The 21504-nt window shown below is 45.8% G+C and overlaps 1 protein-coding gene across 4 annotated transcripts in view; it reads right to left on the minus strand.

Annotated features, from left to right (window-relative positions):
* Positions 1-21504, minus strand: part of RHBDF1 (rhomboid 5 homolog 1) — a 52791-nt gene that overhangs the window by 26170 nt on the left and 5117 nt on the right. For 2 of the 4 annotated variants that reach the window (XM_029911264.1, XM_029911267.1), the window contains exons 2-7: positions 19314-19444; positions 13281-13385; positions 8070-8283; positions 2205-2411; positions 1444-1566; positions 1106-1266 (exon numbers count right to left, since the gene is read on the minus strand). In XM_029911264.1, coding sequence (XP_029767124.1) covers positions 1106-1266; positions 1444-1566; positions 2205-2411; positions 8070-8283; positions 13281-13385; positions 19314-19444 — 941 coding nt within the window. The remainder of the gene's footprint in view (positions 1-1105; positions 1267-1443; positions 1567-2204; positions 2412-8069; positions 8284-13280; positions 13386-19313; positions 19445-21504) is intronic. The other 2 variants (XM_029911265.1, XM_029911266.1) reach the window with 2 other exon arrangements.

Consider the following 21504-nt stretch of genomic DNA (forward strand, 5'->3'; position numbering starts at 1 on the left):
TGTTGAAAAGTGTAACTGTGTTCAAAAAGGAATTAGATAAGTTCATGGAGGACAGGTCCATCAATGGCTACTAGCCAAGAAAGTCAGGGACCCATGCTCTGGGTGTCCCTAAACCTCTGATTGCCAGAAGCTGGGATTGGATGACAGGGATAGATCACTCAATAAATTGAAGCGTCTGGCACCAGCCACTGTTGGAAGACAGGATATTAGCTACATGGACAATTGGTCTGACCCAGTATGGTCATTCTTATGTTTAAGAGGAAACTGAAGACACAAGGTTCCACCCATGCATCATGGTCTCCAAGCATCAGGTCTTCCATTTGCTTGGTTTCAAATTAGTGTAATATCACTCCACGGCATTTGAGCAGGACAATTCATAGTGAATATGGCTAGGGGTACCCATTCTATCTACCAGTCTTCATTTCAATACCTTAGAGGACTGACATTCACACACTACATTTTTGCCATATTCTGCGCTCTCGGCACTCATATAACCCATTTAAACTGGTCTTTGTTTCCCCTTAAGAATGATATGGCATCATAAACAAGATGTGCAGGGGCCCAACTTCATCATGCTGTTGTGCTGACTGGAGATAAGTTAGCAGAGTTAGCTCCTCATATGCACCAATTGTCAACTGCTCTCTGAAGTCGGAGGCTGTTTCTTAGGTAAACAAGATTTCAGGTATGGGATAAACAGAGGGGATGTCACACAGACTGCAAAGCAGCCCTGGGGATTCTCCTCCCAAACAGATAGGAATACTGGGGCAATGGCCTAAGCAGTCTCTCAGCCTTTCCATTCAAGGCCTTCAACACGAGGGATGGTATTTAGCACTAGGCAAGAATCTGTGTGCTCTGCTGCTCTGGACCTGCACTGAGCTCAACTTAGTCAGCTGAGTTGAGGTATCAATCATTACACAAGTCAGGCCTGTGTATCAGATCCATTCCAAGGAGTACCAGCAGCATCAGAGACACTAGCTCCTCTGGGCTTGTCTTCACCATGAGCAATGGTGGCTAAGGCCTTTCAAACCTGTGGTGTGAAATGTCCTTCCCTTCCCACATTCGGGACCATGGATTAGATTCTGCCAACTGTCAGGAAGATACTCACAACATCAGGTGGCTTCTTTCAAGTTCATTTTTGTCTAAGGCACCTCCTGTTAGATCGGCCTGATCCTGGGGTTTCACCTCAGAGTCCTTGATTGCAGCTTCAGATGGAGATTCAAACACTTCATCGGGGTATGTAGAGAGCTCCTCATGGAGGACTCCTTCCTGGGCAAAGAAACATAAGTCCTGTCAAAGACATTCCGGTGACTTATTAGAACAAAGTAACTCAAAAGGAAGCTCTGGCAGGAGCGGCACCTCTCCCTTGAGCCCACGCATACTGCTGGGTGATAGAGTTCTTACAGCCTTTGGCTACCGGGACAAAGCCAGCACTGCTCCCCTTACCCGAGCAAAAAACGAGGTGTCCAACTCATCCGGGAAATCCACTGTGTCCTCCTCCAAGAAACTAACTGGGGTGAAGCTGCGCCGCTGAGCCCTCCTCAGGGTACTGTCCTTCACAGAACGGCCCTGGAAGAGAAGGGAATAGCATTCAGTCACAGAGAAATTTGACCCCACAAACACTTAAGAGTTCTGAAGACCCTGCTTCTTCGGGGGCTTAGCTGAGTCAGGGAGTCACCAAACTAAGTGCAGCAGATCCACCAGCCACCTGACACCCTTCTAGTGAGACTTGTGAATTTCACATACCAGTATTTCCAAGATGGCAGCACCATCCCTTTCAACTGAGCTAAATGGTGCCTTCTGCAGTATATGAATGCTCTAATGTGCTTCTTACAAAGGACCATCACCCATTCAGAGGCTAGCTTTTCCAAACTTCTCATCCAATCAGAGCCTAGAGCTTACCTACTGCTAACCAAATTCTGTAAAGAACATTTGAGCCTGGTTGTTATCAGCCCTGAAGCACTCAGACTGACAAACTCTTGGCAGGTCTTTGTAAAGCTTACAGGTAATCTGGTCTACTCCACTTCCTTCTAGGCATGGGCAGGAGACACAGTGCAAAGTGTACTTATAGTCAGAACAGTGACTTCCCAAAATGACATAGTGGAGTCCCATTTTATAACTCCTCCCACCTCAGGAATCCCATAGAGGGTGCCTGCACCAGAGACCTCCACCCCTCCCCACAGGAATCCCCCTCACTCAAAAAATACCTTCACCAGGGCTGCTGCTGCTCGGAAGCTCATTTTAGCCACTGATTCCCGTTTCCGCCGTCGTGGTAAGCGATTGAACCCAGACCGAGAGCTGGTGAAGGAGCACAGCGATGTGGCACCTGGAGTGATTGGTGTGTGAGGGATGCTGTATCCATCATTATCATCAGCCATACGGAATGCTCGGCCTCGTGCTAAAGGGTCTACAATCTGCAGTCGAAGAGAGGATCTCAGTTACTGTGAGAAACTGGGGAGATCTCAGCATGCACTCTCAGGCCAGAAGCGAAGGCCTGTGCCTCATTCTTGGGGCCCTTTTCTCCCCTCAACAAACACAAAGAAACATAGGAACTGCCAGAATGGATCAAAGCAGGGCTTCATCAAGCCCAGTATCCTGTCTCTGACAGCTGCCAGCACAAGATGCTTCAGAGGAAGGTGTGGGATAATTTGTACTCCATGAAGGTCACACCGTGAGCCCTGAACATTAGGTTTTACATTCCTTCCAAAATGTTTATCATCATTAACTATAACAAATAGCGATAACAAAACTATCCAGGAGCGTCCAATCCTCTTTGACTCTTCTTAAATTCTTGGCCTCACCAACATCATGTGGCAGTGAATTCCACAGTCTAATTATCTGTTGTGTGAATGAGAGTTTTTCTAGGACCTTGATCATTCTTTGGCTTCCATTTATAGATTCCAAGGCCAGATGGAACCACTGTGATCATGTAGTATGACCTTCTATTTAACACAGGTCAGAGAACTTCCCCAAAATAATTCCTAAAGTAAATTCCTTCTCTGAGACCCCTCTAACTGTTCAATATCCTTTTTGAGATGGAGTGACCAGTGCTGCATACACTGTCGAGATGGGCTGATTTACACAATGCATAACAATGTTTATCTTAGCATTTTCCATCCTGTATCCTAACATCTTGTTTGCTTTCTGGATCACAGCTGAGCAGAGGTCTTTATTGAGCTGTCCTCTGTGATGCCCTGGTCCTTTTTGTGATTTAATACAGCTAACTTAGAACCCTGCAAGATGTGTAAATAGTTCACATTTTCCCCTCCAATGTGCACTACTTTGCAGCAATATCAGCATTGAACGTAATCTACATTCACCCAGCTTAGTTAGGTCTCTGAAATTCCTCCATTCCCAAGCAGCAGAACACAAAAACTCCCTTCTGGTCATCACTACTGTTCTTTAGAGCTGGTCAAAATTTTTAAGCTGAAAATTGTTTTCTCCAAAAATTGTTGTTTTGTTGAACATAATTTTTTTTTGTAGAAAAATGTCATCTTCAATTATATTGTTCAATATTTCAATGGAAAATTTTGAAACAAACTGAAATTTTTCATTTTGTTTAGTTTCAAATTGCATTTTTCATTTCATTTTAGATTGGGGGGGATGTTTCCTCTCGCTTCCTTTTGGTTTTGTTTTTTTAAATACCCCTTTCCCCCTTTTTCCCACCAGAACATGACTTCAGTGGGACTATCTGAGAAAGTAAAGTAAAGCACATGTGTGTTTGCAAGATTGGGGCCCCATTTTTGAAAATGTAACCCTACCTCACTTTGGGGCTAAGGTAACCCAACTGGAAGCCCAAGGGGGCAGCAGGAAGGAGTTCTGCAGAGCCGCCCTTGGCTGCTGGTTACAGGATCCCTGGGTTGGAATCTGATATAGTGGGAGGGGCCAGGTTCCCTACCAGCCACCAGGGAAGGTGGCATGAAGCCCCTGAGAACGGGACGTGGATGACAGAGAGCGCTGAGAAAAGGGAGTGAGGACACAAGGCCCAGTGTCAGAGCTGAAGATCTGATATACGGTCTTGGACTTGGACTTTTCTGGTACCTCGCCAGAGGTGGACTCAATTGTGACCTGGCCAGAGGGCCGAGTTACAGGAAAAGAGACCACTGCAGAGCCAGAGCAATGGGCAGCGGGGAGTGCCAGATGGGGGGAGTGACACTACACCATGCTTAGCAACAAGGAGGAACTCCAGAAACGAGTGATCTCCTTCACATCCACAGAAATTTTTCACAGAAAATTTCATAGATATTTTTCATTTATTGCTGACTATTTCCAAAATAAGGAATTGAGTCAATAATTTCTTTAATTTTTTTTTTTAATCCTACCGAGTGACTAAGCTGACCAAATTTTTTCCCCAATATTGCTTGTTTAGAAAATGGAAAACGATAAACATACTGATTAGAATTTTGGATAATAAATTTGAAAAATGAACCAATTCTGAAACCTTCTGTGAAATTTGTCAATTTCTCAACCAGCTCTACTTGTAACTAGGGCTTTCAAGTGATTAAAAAAATTAATCGTGATTAATCGCACTGTTAAAGAATAACAGAATACCATTTATTTAAATATTTTTGGATATTTTCTACATTTTCAAATATATTGATTTCAATTACAACACAGAACACAAAGTGTACAGCGCTCACTTTATATTTATTTTCGATTACAAGTATTTGCAATTTATAAAAACAAAAGAAATAGTATTTTTCAATTCACCTAATACAACTACTGTAGTGAAATCTCTTTATCATGAAAGTTGAATTTACAAATGTAGAATTATGTACAAAAAACTGCATTCAAAAATAAAACAATAGATAACTTTAGGGCCTACAAGTCCACTCAGTCCTACTTCTTGTTCAGCCAATCGCTCAGACAAACAAGTTTGTTTACATTTGCAGGAGATAATGCTGCCCACTTCTTGTTTACAATGTCACCTGAAAGTGAAAACAAGCGTTCACATGGCACTGTTGTAGCTGGCGTCGCAAGATATTTACGTGCCAGATGCGCTAAAGATTCATATGTCCCTTCATGTTTCAACCACCATTCCAGAGGACATGCATTCATGCTCCTGACAGGTTCTGCTCGATAACAATCCAAAGCAGTGTGGACCGACTCATGTTCATTTCCATCATGTGAGTCAGATGTCACCAGCAGAAGATTGATTTTCTTTTTTGGTGGTTTGGGTTCTGTAATTTCCACATCAATGTGTTGCTCTTTTAAGACTTCTGAAAGCATGCTCCATACCTAGTCCCTCTCAGATTTTGGAAGGCACTTCAGATTCTTAAACTTTGGGTCGACTGCTGTAGCTATCTTTAGAAATCTCACATTGGTACCTTCTTTGCGTTTTGTCAAATCTGTAGTGAAAGTGTTCTTAAAACGAACATGTGCTGGGTCATCATCCGAGACTTTTATAACATGAACTATATCGCAGAATGCAGGTAAAACAGAGCTGAAGACATACAGTTCTCCCCCAAGGAGTTCAGTCACACATTTTTTTAAAGAGCGTCATCAGCATCGAATCATGTCCTCTGGAATGGTGACCAAAGCATGAAGGGGCATACAAATGTTTAGCATATCTGTCATGTGAATGCCTTGCAATGCCAGCTACAAAAGTGCCACGCAAATGCCTGTTCTCACTTTCAGGTAACATTGTAAATAAGAATCGGGTAGCATTATGTCCCATAAATGTGAACAAACTTGTTTGTCTGAGCGATTGGGTGAACAAGAAGTAGGACTGATTGGAGTTGTAGGCTCTAAGTTTTACATTGTTTTGTTTTTGAGTGCAGTCATGTAACAAAAAAAATCTATATTTGTAAGTTGCACTTTCACGACAAAGATTGCACTACAGTATTTGTATGAAGTGAATTAAAAATACTATTTCTTTTGTTTATCATTTTTACAATGCAAGTATTTGTAATCAAAAATAATATAAAGTGAGCACTGTACACTTTGTATTCTGTGTTGTAACTGAAATCAATATATTTGAAAATGTAGAAAAACATCCAAAATATTTAATAAATTTCAATTGGTATTATATTGCTTAACAGTGTGATTAAAACTGCGATTAATCGCGACAAATTTTTTTAATCGCCATTAATGTTTTTGAGTTAATTGCGTGAGTTAACTGTGATTAATCAACAGCCCTACTTGTAACCTTCCTGGGCAGCACACACTTGTGAAGTTACAGGATCCAGAAACATCACATTACTCCTCCACAATGCCAGAAATTAGGATTTAACTCTGTCCAACACAGCCAGAAAAAACTAATACTGACTATGGCAGCAATTTCTATGCACTCTCCTAACCAAAAGGCTGATGAAATACAATCCTTGGCAGATTTACAAATTCTGCCAGTATAGCATATAACCCTCATTACCCCAACAGTTGTGGCCTGAAAAAGTTATAGGCTCTGATGGTTGGGCTCATAACCAAGAGTTCAACATCCAACAGCACAACATAGCCGGTCTCTTTCTATTGTTACATATGGACGTTATAAACTGCAACAGCTACATCCGACAGACATTACAACTTCCATGTGGCTCCAATGGGTAGGGTAGGAGAGATTATAACTTTTGTGAGGCTTGAGATGTGGTGCTCAATAACTTTACAAGTCTTTTATAAATTGGCACACAAAAGAGATTACTTTCGAGAACAAACACAAGGTTTTAGACAAAAGTTACAACTGCTGTCAGAGGACTGGATGAAGTTCCAATATTAATGATCTTGACCATGAATAAATATTTTATATTTAAGAATACTTTGTTAAGGTGGTTCTGTGCCTGAGTTCTCAGCAAGGTCTAGAGCACAGGACCTGTTTGAAGCCACATGTAAACTATGAGTTGATTCAAGGGCTTTTCCAAGCTGAAAAAGAAGCCATTTTTCTAAGTCCCATAACTCTAAAATGATTTCTTTGATTAAATCCAAACTTTAAAAAACTTTTAAAAATCATGAGAAATTTCAAGTTTTGAGAAAGAGGAGAGAGAGCACTCGGTGGGCAGAATCAGGGTTAGACAATAGCCCATCCTTTACTATGGAGACACTACCAAGCCCTTACCCTCCTTTCTCCAAGACGGGATTAGAGACTGCAGATGGAGATAGTTTCATATCCCATTTCACCATCTGGACAAGAGCAGCACTCTTAACTGATTACATAATATCCGATCAATTACAAGGGAAATGCAAGGAACTGGGAACCCTTCAGGTTAGAGCTCAAATGCTAATGAAGTTACCTCATTTAGGTTTGTGTACAGGCAGAATCTATACTTTGGGAATACGGAGTAGGCAAGGAAGCTGGAAGCTTTACAGCTTCCCCTGGCAATTTCTGAGGGCTTGTGAGCAGAGCGTACCAGCCTGCTGTAAGAGAGCTGATACATAGGTAGCTCCTGTGAAGTCATGAGATAATATTTCTGAGGATACTGAAAACTAGGATATTGTCTTCAGCCAGCAAAATGTGAAGAATAAAAAAGTAAGTGCATTGCATGGCAATGGGGCTATTAGTATGAAACTGCAGTTAGGGAGGATAGGGTCTAATCTAGGTTTCGGAAGTAAACTGACAGTTCTCCTCTCAAAACTGCTGGATACCCCATGTTGGAAGAGACTCTGACAACCAGATTTGACTAGGAAACTGGAATCTTGCTATGAAGAATGCTGAAAAACACCTTCCACGATTACTATAATTCCTGACTAGTGCTCATATACCATTCTCACTCAGTAATGATGCCAAAGGGACAAAGACATGGCTCTCAGAGTCCTGGGGAAACAGACTGCAGAGTATAAACCATAGAGGCCCAAGTGGAAGTGACAATACTGATTATGGGAAGTGTGTGCTAAAACGTGTATATGAGATTTAGGAAACCATCCTTTCACAGGAAACTCTTCCTTTCCTGTAAGATCTTCATTTCCATGTTTGATCTCTATAGTGTCTTGTGTACACTGATCTGAAATGTTCAGGAAACACTGAACCCTAAAGCAGGCTTAGCATCCAGCAGTCGGAGAGGGGAGAAAAGAGCCTTTTTGGTATATTCTGAAAGCTAACAAGCTCCATGGAATGGCCCTGGCTACTCCTCCACTGGACTCACCTTCTGCATGCCAAGTTGACAAGGCCCGACGTAGAGAGGAGGAGGAGTCTCTGTGCTGGTGAGTGAGATGTTATCCTGGCTAGGCAGGTCCATTTCCCGGATGACCTGAGGTTTCAGCTTCCCATATCGCTGGCTGCAATGGCGAAGGCTTTTTCTCTGCCATTTCTGAGTGGCATCGCTATCCTTGCTTACACCAAACCAATCTGCTGTGCCCCTGAAAGACACCGACACAGAAGCACAGGGAAGGTTTGGGTTCGCTTAAATCATGCAAATTAGAGATAGAAATCACACCTAGTCCAGTCCCATGCAGGATTCTGCCCTAAAGTATATCTCACGGGCTCTTCACAGCTTGGTTTTAAATATGCAGTAAGACCAGGGCACAAAATTTTCATCAAAACATTATTACAACAAAAAATGCCTTTTCTACCAAAACAAACATTTTACACACAAAATTATTTTGGTCACATTTTTTTTTTAAAGTTTTTCCAGTGGGGAAAAGAAAAGAAGGGGCAGCAGGAACCAGGGGACCCATTTGTTTTGTCATTTAGTTTGATTGGAAAAATATTTTAATGAAACAATTATTTTGTTTCTTTCAACATTTTCACAGAAAATACTTACCCATGTTGGACCAGGCCTAGTCCCAAGTGGTGGGGCCATGGCCCTTTCACAGCCTCAGCCATCTCAGAGTCAGGAAGAGTTTCCTCATATTCAGTCTGAATTCATCTTTTCTTCTCCTGACTCCCCATTATTGCCCTTGTACTCTAAACAATCCCTCTCCCTCCTTGTGGTTTCCACACTGGTACTTAGCTGAAGTTAGCATCAGCACCAGAGCACCACTATGCTCCCTGGGATCTAGAGTTTCCAACATATAACCTATGTCTGGGTTATAGGGGTACATGGCACTGAGCTGCCTGCTGCGGGAAGTTGAGAAAAACTAGGAGCAGAAGGCAGTGGAGTGCAGCAATGCAGCCAAGCAGGCCATCAGGATATTGCTAGGGCTGTGCTGGGAGCAGAATAGTTTGTATTGCGCTGCTGCTGCTTCATCACTGAAAGGCATCTACATTCAAAGACAAAATCCCAGAGGAAGCCAGAACATGTGAGGGATGAAATTAGGAGCATTACAAGCCACCCCAAATGCAGGAGGACAGTCATGCATTGTAGCATGCAGTGTAATTGTAGCCATGTCAGTCCCAGGACATTAGAGAGACAAGGTGGGTGAGGTACTTACTTACCTCACCACCTTGTCTCTCTAGTCATGCACTGTAAACAGTCCTAGAAATGTAAGATTTGCCACTGATCCACCATGCCTTTCCTCCAGCAGTGGCCAATACCTGCTGCTTCCAAAGAAGGCAAGCCACAAGAACCCATAACGCACCTAGACAAGTGTTCAATGCTGTGAAGAAAAATTTCATCCTAACCCCACCCAAGTGCACACATGGAAGCATGAGATCATCTGATCCTTTGCATCAACTCCTTACTGGGAGCGAGGACATCCACTGATGCTGTGACACCGAGGGAGGGGTTTTAGCATGTGCTCATGGTGGAGGCCAGGGGGTATGTTTTGGCACTGAGAGGGAAGCAGACTCAGTTACTGATAGTTCATTGGGTTTATGCCTGGGCATCAAAGGTAGGGTTACCATCCGTCCGTATTTCCCCAGACATGTCCGGCTTTTGCGTCTCTAAATAGCCGTCCGGGAGGAATTGGTAACAAGGTTAAAATGTCCGGGTTTTTTTTCTCCCTCGCCTCCCTCCCTCCCTTCCATGCAGAGTGCGGCTGCTGATTGGGCGGCTGGGCCAACTGACCCACTCCCATTGGCCTCCAGCAGCCAGAGCCCTCCCCTGCTCCCCCCTCCCTCTGTCTGCAGCCCTGTGTAACACACAAACCGACCCACCGGGCAGAGTATTTTGCAAACACGTGGAGCCAGAATGGTAAGGGGGGGGGCAGTCAGGGAGCGGGGGAGTGTTGGATGGGTCCCCGGCCTCCACCTGCCAGCCCCCTCCTTGCGTCCTGTCCCCCCGTGGACCCCCCCCCGCCTGCCTCTCCCTTGTCTGCTGCCCCCAGGTCCTAGTGTCCCCAATCTACTAATGGGAAGACAGGCTGCCCTTACCCTGCCCTTCCACCCTAGCCCTGAGCCTCTCCAACGCCCCAAACCCCTCAGCCCCAGCCCTCATCCCCCACACCCTAATCCTCTGCTCCATCCCTGAGCCCCCTCCTGCATCATGAACCCCTCATCCTCAGACCCACAGCCCTCACCCCTGCATCCCCTCCTATCCCCAAACCCCCTCCCCACACCCCCCTCCTGCCCTCAAACTCCCTCCCAAAGCCTGCACCCCCACCCTTTGCACCGCCTCCCACCCCCAAACTCCATCCCAGAGCCTGCACCCCTCACCCCCTCCTGCACACACACACCCTGCCCCAGCCCGGAGCCTGCACCCAGCACCCAAACTCTATCCCAGAACCTGCACCCTGCATCCCTCCTGCACCCTAATCCCCAGCCCAGGACCTGCACCCCAGACCTCCTCCCCCCACCCAACCCCCCTCCCAGAGCCTTAGGCAGGTGTGGGGGGGGTGGGTTCTGGGCAACACCAAAATTTCTACAACCCTGCCACCCATGTGAGTGGATAAGGGTCGGGGCAGTCAGGGGACAAGAAGCAGGGGGGGTTAGGGTTCTGAGGGGAGCAGTCAGGGGGTGGGAAGTGGGAGGGAGTGGATGGGGGCGGGGTGGGGGCGGGGCTAGGGCAGGGCTCCCCCGTGTCCTCTTTTTTGATTGTGGAAATATGGTAACCCTATCAAAGGGGAATATACCACTTTAGTATTAGCAGGAAGTAGGTTATGCCCTAGAATTAGAATTAGGCAGGGGCAAGATTCTGTTAATGGGGTTTGTGCCTGGGCAGCGAGAGAATAAACGCTGTTTTTTGACTTATAACAAAAAGGTCCCTATCCAAACGGTCTGGATTATGTAAATACATATCCAATTCAAAGGCCTCAGACAGCCTCTCCTGTTAACAAACTCCAACTGTAACTCCATTCATCTCAGACTGGTCTCCTCTGTATATCCCTTCCCAGATACCCAAAACAGATGAGCCCTGCAGTGTGTCCGAAGGTCAAAAGACTTTGACTATTTTGATCCAAGGAGGAGAGTGAATTCTAAAATCAAGGGGCCCTCATGGAGAATGCCCTCACCCTGCCAGCAGCCTCCTCTCTGTCATTCCCAAGAGGGCTTCAGCTTAAGCAGCTTTGCAGATGGCAGCTCTGGCAGTGCAGCCCAGGAAAAGAGGTGGCTCCCTTGCCATCTGGAGCTTTATAGGTTAAAACCAGCATTTTAGATTTTGCTTGGAAGTTAACCAGCAGCTAGTGTAGATTACAGAGCTCTGGTGTCATGTGCTCCCAGTGAGACACTCGATTCACCCAGCACGCAGCTGCCTTCTGCACCAGGTCCAAATGTAGCCCCCATTGCAACAGTCTAACCTTGCCCGGATGAAGTAAGCAAGGTCTGCATCCAAGAGAAGAGAGCCTGTCCTTCTGGACACATGGAGGTTGAACAAAGCCATCCTGGCCCAATGTCACTTGTTCATCCAACTAGACTCCAGATGGTGAACTCTAGTCAAGCACCAACATCTCCTCCTTGGCGGAGACATGGACAGTTTCCTCTAATAACAAACCCAGCGTTCCCCACTAGTCTTCACCAGCCTGTGGATCTCACCTGATTGGAGTGACCCAAATTTCTCCTAACACCTCCAGCACCTCAGTAAGGTGATACAGGCCAAAAGTCAAGCGGAGAGAGGTGGCTTTGCACTCTGCTCAGGAGTCTATCCCCTCAGGATACTGTTCTGCTCCTACAGACACCGATAGATCAGCTCAAATCTGAACAATGTTCTCCATTTGCCCACAGTGGGAGGGACTAGAATCAGCACCCAAGCTGACAAAGCCTGAATTAACTGGGCTGTCCACAGCCCAGAATAAACCCACTAAGATTGTACAGGTGCTACAGTGGAAGAAAGAAACTCTCCTTACCTCCTGCGTGGCCACAGTGTAAGGCTTCAAAACAATCTTTATGGCTCAGTTGACCAGATTTGTCTCAAGGCATCCGTAACCAGCACTCTACCCATCTTCCCAGTCACTTCATCTGTCACAGGACATATGTGAACCAGGGTAATCTCTGAGCGTGAAGCCTGCACCTAGGAGCCACTCCACTGAAGGAAGAGGGCAAAGCACTGTCCTAACCAACCATGGATGGAACAATGTACTGATGGAAACAGATCATGCCTCAGAGCCCTGTGAACACCTTCCACTTCCATTAGCCACCAGCAAGGCAGGCCCCTTGCCCTGACAGCAGAGGACAAAAGAAGACAATTGCTCTGATTGAAGTCAAAGCTGTGATGTTGGGATGGAAGGGGCAGCTATCCTGTTCTATTTGTAGCACTCATTATGGAATGCCAGGGTTATATTTATGTGCACCCTGGCCCTAAAGATATGCCCTGTGCCTTTGCAGCTTTGGAGCTCTGCTGAAGAGGTTAAAGTGAACACAGTGGGGAAGTAAGGTGTGGCCACAGGAGGCGGTTGTTGTACTCCAGTGAGACTGAGCAGGCGTGGGGCTTGGGCAAACTGCATTTGTTTGGTTTCTTGGATAGTAACTTTAATAAAACCCCAGTTTTAAAATCCTTCCTGGTCTGGGAGTGTAACATATCTCCCTTGCTATCGGAGCACCTTCCAGAGGCATATCAAGCAACGGTGACTAGCATCTATGTCCTGTGGGTCATTCTCTTTCTCTCTTCCCCTCCCCAGGGGACTGTTTATCATTCTAAGGCATTGTGTACACACTACTCTGTTCCCATTTGCACGGCAGGGTGAAGAAGTGCACCCTGCACTTGGAGCTCCGTGGGGCTTAGTCGTGCCTCTGGGAATTGGTTCTAGCTCTGAAGGAGGCCAGGAGGCTACGGGCTTGTTAGGGAGGGAAGGAGGCTAATGGTTCATTAGTCAATTCCATGCTAGGTATTTTCAGCTTCTGAAACATTTAGTGGGTGTGATCATTCTTTCTGTTAGGTGCGCACATGACACCCACCACAGCAGGCCCCTTTGTTTGGATCCTGCCCAGGCCTGGGGATCTATGCAGTAGGCAGCATGGCGCAGAGCTAGCATCCGTGCACGGTTCAAAGCAGCCCTACCACACGCATGCATTGGCTGGGCTTCACACTCAATACCACGGGTACCTGAAGAGCGATCGGGGAACTGACTGCCTTTTTCTCAGGGGCCTTCTGCCCGCCCGGTGCCCATGAATAGGCAAGGTCTGAATCCTCTCAAACCGTACCCGTCTGCTGCAAAGAAAAGAGAGCTGAAGGGAGAGAGCTTGCAGGGCCGTCTGGGAGCGGCAGCAAGTGGGAGGTGCCTTTTCCCATTGCCATCGGGGGTGAGGTAAAGGGAGGGTATTGCATTGTCATTTATTCCTGTTCATAACATCTTCACCACAGTGACAGCTGAGACCAGGTGCACCCAAGGCTATATTCTGATGGACAGCACAACCTTGCAGAGAGAAGCTGGGGATGGCAGAAAAGAGCCGCTGTGCTTGTAACTTGCAGCAGAGCCTGGGGCAAGAAACACCATGTTTCCACATGTGTTAGGGCACAGACTACCTTTCATGCACTTACACTCTTGACCTGATTTCCCCAAGACTCCTGCTGACGCCAGAGAGGCCTGTGTCCCCCAGACTTCTGGAAGTGAAGTCACTTTCTATTTAGGTGCCTAAATATTAGGGCTGTCAAGTGATTTAAAAAATTAATCACGATTAATCGTGCGATTAATCGCACGGTTAAACAATAATAGAATACCATTTATTTAAATATTTTTGGATATTTTCTACATTTTCAAATATATTGATTTCAATTACACCACAGAATACAAAGTATACAGTGCTCACTTTATATTAATTTTTGATTACAAGTATTTGCTCTGTATAAAAACAAAAGAAATAGTATTTTTCAATTCACCTAATACAACTACTGTAGTGAAATCTCTTTATCATGAAAGTTGAAATTACAAATGTAGAATTATGTAAAAAAAAAAAAACCTGCATTCAAAAGTAAAACAATGTAAAATTTTAGAGCCTGCAAGTCCACTCAGACCTACTTCTTGTTCAGCCAATTGTTCAGACAAACAAATTTGTTTACATTTGCAGGCGATAATGCTGCCCGCTTCTTGTTTACAATGTCACCTGAAAGTGAAAACAAGCGTTCTCATGGCACTATTGTAGCTGGCGTCACAAGATATTTATGTGCCAGATGCACTAAAGATTCATATGTCCCTTCATGCTTCAACTACCATTCCAGAGGACGTGCGTTCACGCTGATGACGAGTTCTGCTCGATAACAATCCAAAGCAGTGCGCACTGACGCATGTTCATATTCATTATCTGAGTCAGATGCCACCAGCAGAAGGCTGATTTTCTTTTTTTGTGGTTTGGGTTCTGTAATTTCTGCATTGGAGTATTGGTCTTTTAAGACTTCTGAAAGCACGTCCCACACCTCATCCCTCTCAGATTTTGGAAGGCACTTCAGATTCTTAAACCTTGGGTTGAGTGCTGTAGCTATCTTAAGAAATCTCACATTGGTACCTTCTTTGCGTTTTGTGTTCTTAAAATGAACAACATGTACTGGGTTATCATCCGAGACTGCTATAACATGAAATATATGGCAGAATGCAGGTAAAACGGAGCAAGGGACATTGAACTCCTTGGCGAAGAATTGTGTCACAAGTTTAATTAACACATTATTTTTTTAACGAGCGTCATCAGCATGGAAGCATGTCCTCTGGAATGGTGGCCGAAGCATGGAGGGGCATACAAATGTTTAGCATATCTGACACGTAAATACCTTGCAATGCCAGCAACAAAAGTCCCAAGCAAATGCCTGTTCTCACTTTCTGGTGACATTGTAAATAGGAAGTGGGCAGCATTATCTCCCGTAAAAGTAAACAAACTTGTTTGTCTTAGCGATTGGCTGAACAAGAAAGAAGTAAGACTGAGTGGACTTGTAGGCTCTGAAGTTTTACATTGTTTTGTTTTTGAGTGCAGTTATGTAACAAAAAATTCTACATTTGTAAGTTGCACTTTCAGGACAAAGATTGCACTACAGTACTTATATGAAGTGAATTGAAAAATACTATTTCTTTTGTTTATCATTTTTACAGTGCAAATATTTGTAATAAAAAATAATATACACTTTGATTTCAACTACAACACAGAATATAATATAGATGAAAATGTAGAAAAACATCCAAAATATGTAATAAATTTCAATTGATTTTCTATTGTTTAACAGTGTGATTAAAACTGCGATTAATCGGGATTAATTTTTTTTTCAATTAATCACATGAGTTAACTGTGATTAATCAACAGCCTTACTAAATATGGATTGAGCTGCCCACCTTTAGGCACCAACACTTGGAAATGTTGGCTTTTACCTCTCCATGTGTCAGTTGCTTTCTCTATAAAATGAGGCTGCTGCTGACCAGCCCCCGTGAAAGCAAGGGCAGAGGCCAGGAAGCTGAATTAAACACTCCCAGCTTCCTCCTGGAAGTCTTGCTGTCAACTTAAACTCAACAAGGCCAAAACTGGGCTCCTGATCTTCCTTCCCTACCCCTTCATCTCAGCCATTGTCTACCCCTCCCTCCGGGGACCTCTGGCTCCTACCCATTCATCTCCCTACACTGGAATCTAGGCTATGGGAGAGAATCCTGCTGATTCTTCTTCTTCAGCATCACTAAGCTCTGCTCTTTTCTTTCTGTCCATACCACTAAAACTCTCATCCAGGCACCCACCATCTCCTGCCTTGATATCTGCAGCCTCCATGATACACACAATGCTGCCCAGTCCACACAACACAGCTGCTGAGATCATCTTTCTGGCCAGCTCATCACATGCCATCCTTGCATCTCTTGACTAGCTCTCCCCCGTCTTTGTATCAAATGTACATTTCTAGTCTTGCCCTTCCTACTCATCTATCCTAGTCTTTTATTACGCCATTTCCCACCCTTGTCACTCACCCTCAGTGCCCCGTTTGTATCTCCTACAACTCCCTCCTGCCCACGGAATACCCTTCCAAGCTAATCCACCAGGCCTTTCCCCACTCCTTAGGAATCTGGTGGACCACCTACAAGGCATGAGTCAAAGACACTTGCCAAAAGGCACATAAATAAAGAAAAGCAGTGCCCTTAGCAGACCCTCTCTGCTGTGTACAAGCCTGTGTGGAACAGCTACATTGTCTTACTGCAACATGTTAGATATCACCTTTTCAGAGCAGGAGAACATTTTCGAAAGTTCCTGTATGTGACATGAAGGCGAATGGGACTTCTGAGCCATTTACCCACCCAGGAATTGTGACTCCCCAGTTGCACTAGAAGGGGCCTTGTGCACTTCTCAGGGCTGTAAAATAACAGTGCACAAAACAAACAACGGAAACGTTCACTACAGCAGAGACACAACGCCAGATCCAGGCTACCAAGCAGAGCCCATAGCTACCCCCAGCCTGAGAGAGTAAATGGACTTTCCAACATGCCCAGAAAGGCAGGACTCAAGTTCTGTCAGATCAACAGCCAAAGACCCAGCACCAAGCATGCCCTGCCCAGACCCAGGCCCAGAGAGTCAGATCTAGGGACTGTTGGCATGAGCAGATCATCTGACCTCAGCGCCTCGATGGAGCATGAGCAGCGTCCCCACTATTCAGGGACCATTCTGCACCTGCTGTAGCCCCTTCACAACCCCAGGAGCCCTCACCCCTCTGAACAGCAGAAGGGGGAAGATTCATCCCCACGTGTGCTAATGCAGGGATAGAGGGGAGGCAGCCTGTGCCTCTCCCATTTAGGGGCTGCCCTAACTTGTGCCAGTTGCAATGGTCCCTATGGGTCATTACAAGGATGTAGAATTGCTGGGGCTCAGGGCTGAGCTGGCCAAACCTCCTCCTATCCTCAACTGCCCCCTCACTTCTCTGGCCTATCCCCTGGAATGCACCCAGTGCTCAGAGCTCCTGCAAAGGTAGTGGTTCAGCTGTTGGGCCTGGCACACGGGCCCCTTCTCCATGGTGTATTCCCTATTTATTGAGCAGGGGGCTCATGCCTGCCCCATGGCCAGTCTAGCTGTCACAAAGGTCATAGAGCAGCAATGAATCTGGCCCAATGCCAGGTGTTCAGGACTCTGTGTGCTGTTCAGGAGGGCTGAGAAAGTGATTGTTGGCAGGAAAGGGGTAGGTAGAAGATTAGGGAATGAACAGGCTGTGAACCCCAGAGACATCCCCCATACTGTCAATGGACTTTCTGCCCTATTAGACTTGACACCGCTGCCCTCTGGATGGCAGCACAGAGGGCATCAACCCTTCAAGCCCCAGTGGCCTCCTAGTCCTCCATGGGGCAGGCACCAAGGGCAGATGCAGAGGGAGGAGCTCATCATCAAGGGAGCTGTAGGCTCCTCTCCCATAAACGGGGAATGACCTCCTTAGAGCCAGCGGAACCGCATTAGCGGAGTATGTAAGATGGGAATCAAACCCATCACACCCAAGAGCCAGACGTACAAGCGTGTTCCCCAGGTCACATTTTCGGAACATGGGGACGGGGGGGACTATTTAAAATGATAATTAGGAAAAGAGTATAACGGAGTGGGGAACATGCAGCTGTGCATGTTGTTCATCCATGGGGCAAGTCTCACATTGCGTCTGTTCAGTGCCCAGCACACTGGAACTCCAATTTTGTCTGGAGTGCTGGTAGCTTCTATAATATGATAAATATTAACCAGGCCAAAAGTCATAGGGCAGGGATCAGTAAGGAGATAGCCACACCTGGGAGAAACTAGATCAGTATGTCTAATACAGACATAAAAGTCACTTCTGCCTGTTAATGTGACCTGGGGCTTCAGGATCAGTTGGGGATGCAGATGCATGTTACCCCAATATACAGACATCACTAACAAGGCAGGGGTTGCTCTCAGTCCTGGGGGCAGACACCGTCCCACCATGTTTTCCAGAACCCCAAAAGTCCCAAGTGCATAAAGCTGGCAGCCAAGAAAGCAGATGCCATGGGAACAGCTGCAGAGCAGCTCTCTCTCCCCTGCTCTACGTCTGCACAGCAGGATTCCCTCCTTCTCCAACAATTGCCTATTTTCAAAGGTTCTTTCCCCAAACACATCCAGGCACATGTACCTTCCTAAGAACCATCACGGCCAGGCTGCTGAACAGATGTCAGACACACAAGGGCAGGTGAGGTAATATCTTTTATTGGACCAACTTCTGCTGGTGGGAGAGACAAGCTTTTGAGCAGACATCAACTGGTTCTGCCATTTGGAAAGGGGTGGTCAGACTACTTGCACAAGGCAAGAAGTGCATTGTTTGACATGCCATAAACACAAGCAGCCTGAGGAAATTTGCTCTTACTTTCCAGAGCTCTCCCCTCTGGGCAGAGCCCAAGCCGAGAACACATCAGCTCAGAAGGGAGTGTGTGAAACTAAGGGCCTAAAATGGAGAATGGCTTGCAGCCTTCCCTAGAGCGGCACTCCCAGCACTGCACAGAATTCTGTCCAAATTGTACATTTAGTACAATTCTGTCCAAACTAACTTTTGCCCATGGTCCCTCCAGCTGCAGCTGGATCTCAGACAGGGAGGCCCTTCATTTCCATTGGTTCTGGCAAAACAGCAGCTTGAGGTCACACTGGGCCAAGTGCAAATGGCCCTGAATAAGGGCGGTGCAGAGCTGCTGGCCCCAGGAGACCTCTGGGAAGGACTGGGCCTGGGGCACAGGGAGACAACAGAAGCTCTTTGGCTAGCACATACTGCTTCTCTGTGTCAGCCCAAGAACCACGACCCTGCCCCCTTTGCAGTGATTTGAAGTATCTTCCCAAACATGGAGCACAATAATCTCCTGAAGGGCTTTGACCAAGTCAGAGAGAACAGGCAGTTCTAAGACTCAGGAAATATTCTGTGCTATGGTACAGTAAAAATCATGATAAGGCGCTTCTAATGCAAGGAGGAGAGTGTAATGCAACAACGTGGGCATGTTCTGATCTCCCAGCAGCAGTTCTAAATAAAACTCTCCTTAGTAGAGGAAACTGCTCCTTGGACTCCACCATCCAGAATCCAGGAAATTGCTGCATCTCTTCAGAGAGTGTAAACGAAGCCAGGAGGCTTGTCACCTCGTCACCAACGAATCCTAAGGCCTTCACCTTTCCCTCTTAAAACAGTCTGTGTGCACAATATGCCACGTCTTACCTTCTGATGGTTTGGGTGATGGAGATCTGTCGTTGTAGCATGGGCCGCCGCACCTCGTTTGGCGGGGAGGGGATGCGGGTGTTATCAGCAGGCATGCTGACGCTTCTCAGGAAGGCCTGGCGTTTAAATGGCTGCAAAACAAGTGGGGAGCATTTCAGTGCCCCAGCATTCATGCTGCACATTCATTCCCTAGCAAAACCCAACAGGGACATGAAACACAAAGAAGCCAACAGTATGGCAGCTTCCCTAGCCAAGAGCTGTTTGTACACTGTAGTGTAGGGCACTGTAGGACACTAATAGCTCATGGGCTTTGCTACAGTTCTGAGTAGGTGAGAGAGATGTGTCACCTATGGTCAGGGCCTCTCTCCCTACACACCCCCAGGCTCATAGCGCTGCATTCTTAGAACTGGGCACTAGTCACATGAGCGAGGAGACGGACTTTGCCATCGTATCCAAAACACAAGACCTGGTAGTAATATAGGACTTTAAGTACCCAGACATCTGTTGGAAAAGTAATACAGCAAAACACAAAATCTCCAATAAGTTCCTGGAGTGCACTGGGGACAACTTTTTGTTTCTGAAAGTGGAGGAAGTAACCAGGGGCATAGGAATTTTAGATTTCAATCTGACCAGCAGGGAGGAATTGGTAGGGAACCTGAAGATAGAAGGTAATATAGGTGAAAGTGACCATGAAATGACAGATTTTCATAACTCTAAGGAAAGGAAGGAGTGAGAGCAGCAGAACAAGGACAATGGACTTAAAAAAAGCAGCCTTTACAAACTGAGAGAAGTGGTAGGTAAGGTCCTATGGGAAAAAAATCTAAGGGAAAAAGGGAGTTCAGGAGAGTTGGCAATTTCTCAAGGAGACAATATTAAAGGCACAACAGCAAATTATTCCGATGTGAAGGAAAGATAGGAATAATAGTAAGAGGCCAATATGGCTCCATCAGGAGCATTTTAATTACCTGAAAATCAAAAAGAAACCCTATAAAAAGTATCAGGGGGTAGCCATGTTAGTCTGTATCCACAAAAACAACAAGGAGTCCAGTGGCACCTTTAAGACTAACAGATTTATTTGGACGAAAGCTTATGCCCAAATAAATCTGTTAGTCGTTAAGGTATCACCGGACTCCTTGTTGTTCCTATAAAAAGTGGAAACATGTATGAATTGCTAAGAACAGCACAAACAGGTAGGGACAAAATTAGAAAGACTAAAGCACAAAATGAGTTACGACTTGCAAGGGACATAAAAGACAATACGAAGAGGTTCTTTAAATATATTAGGAGCAAGAGAAAGACGAAGGAAAGGGTAGGTCCTCTACTTAGTGGGGAAGGAGAGCTAATAATGGCTGGCATGAAGAAGGCTGAGGTGTTTAATGCCCATTTTGTTTCAGTCTTCACTAAAAAAGTTAATGATGACTGTAACGCCCCCTCATGGCCATGGGTATGTCTGCAATGCCCCACCCATTTCCCCTTTTTCAGGGCTCCTTGGACAAACCACACAGTCTTTCTCCTCCAATTATAGCCCTTCTTGGGGTCTGTTTTCTTTATTTACAAAGCTCCAAAGAAAGCAAACACAAAAAAGGAATTTTCCCACTCACTCACAGAGCCCCCCACAAATCTGTCCCAAGGCCTGGCTCTTACCTCAGAGCCTGGTAGGCAGAAATGGTTTCCTCACAGAGCCTCTCATCAGTTTGCATCTACCCTACCCAAGCTGACTCCCTTGCAGCTTCTCAAGTGTCAGTCTCTCCCCCCAGAACTGCTTCAGCTCCCTCATAAGGAACCAGATGCTTGGGGTTCCTTCCCTGCAACAGGTGTCTCTGACTGGCTCATTTAGCAAGCCTGCTCCAGGATTCAAGTCTTCTGCAGGCAGCTCCCTTTGCTCTCTCGCAGTGACCAGATACTCAACCCAATTAATATTAAAACAACAAGGGGGAAGGAACAAAAGCCAAAATAGGGAAAGAACAGGTTAAAGAATATTTAGACAAGTTAGATGTATTCAAGTTAGCAGGACCTGATGTACTTCATCCTAGAGTACTCAAGGAACTAGCTGAAGCTATCTCAGATCTATTAGCAATTATCTTTGGCAAACTCATGGGAGGACAGGTCAGGTCCCAGGCAACTGGAGAAGAAGATACATCGTAACTGTCTTACAAAGGGGAACAAAGAGGACTCAAGAAATTATAGACCA

This window comes from Terrapene carolina, unplaced genomic scaffold (genome assembly GCF_002925995.2).
Source record: "Terrapene carolina triunguis isolate 2854851 unplaced genomic scaffold, T_m_triunguis-2.0 Scaffold93, whole genome shotgun sequence".
Classification (NCBI taxonomy): Eukaryota; Metazoa; Chordata; order Testudines; family Emydidae; genus Terrapene; species Terrapene triunguis.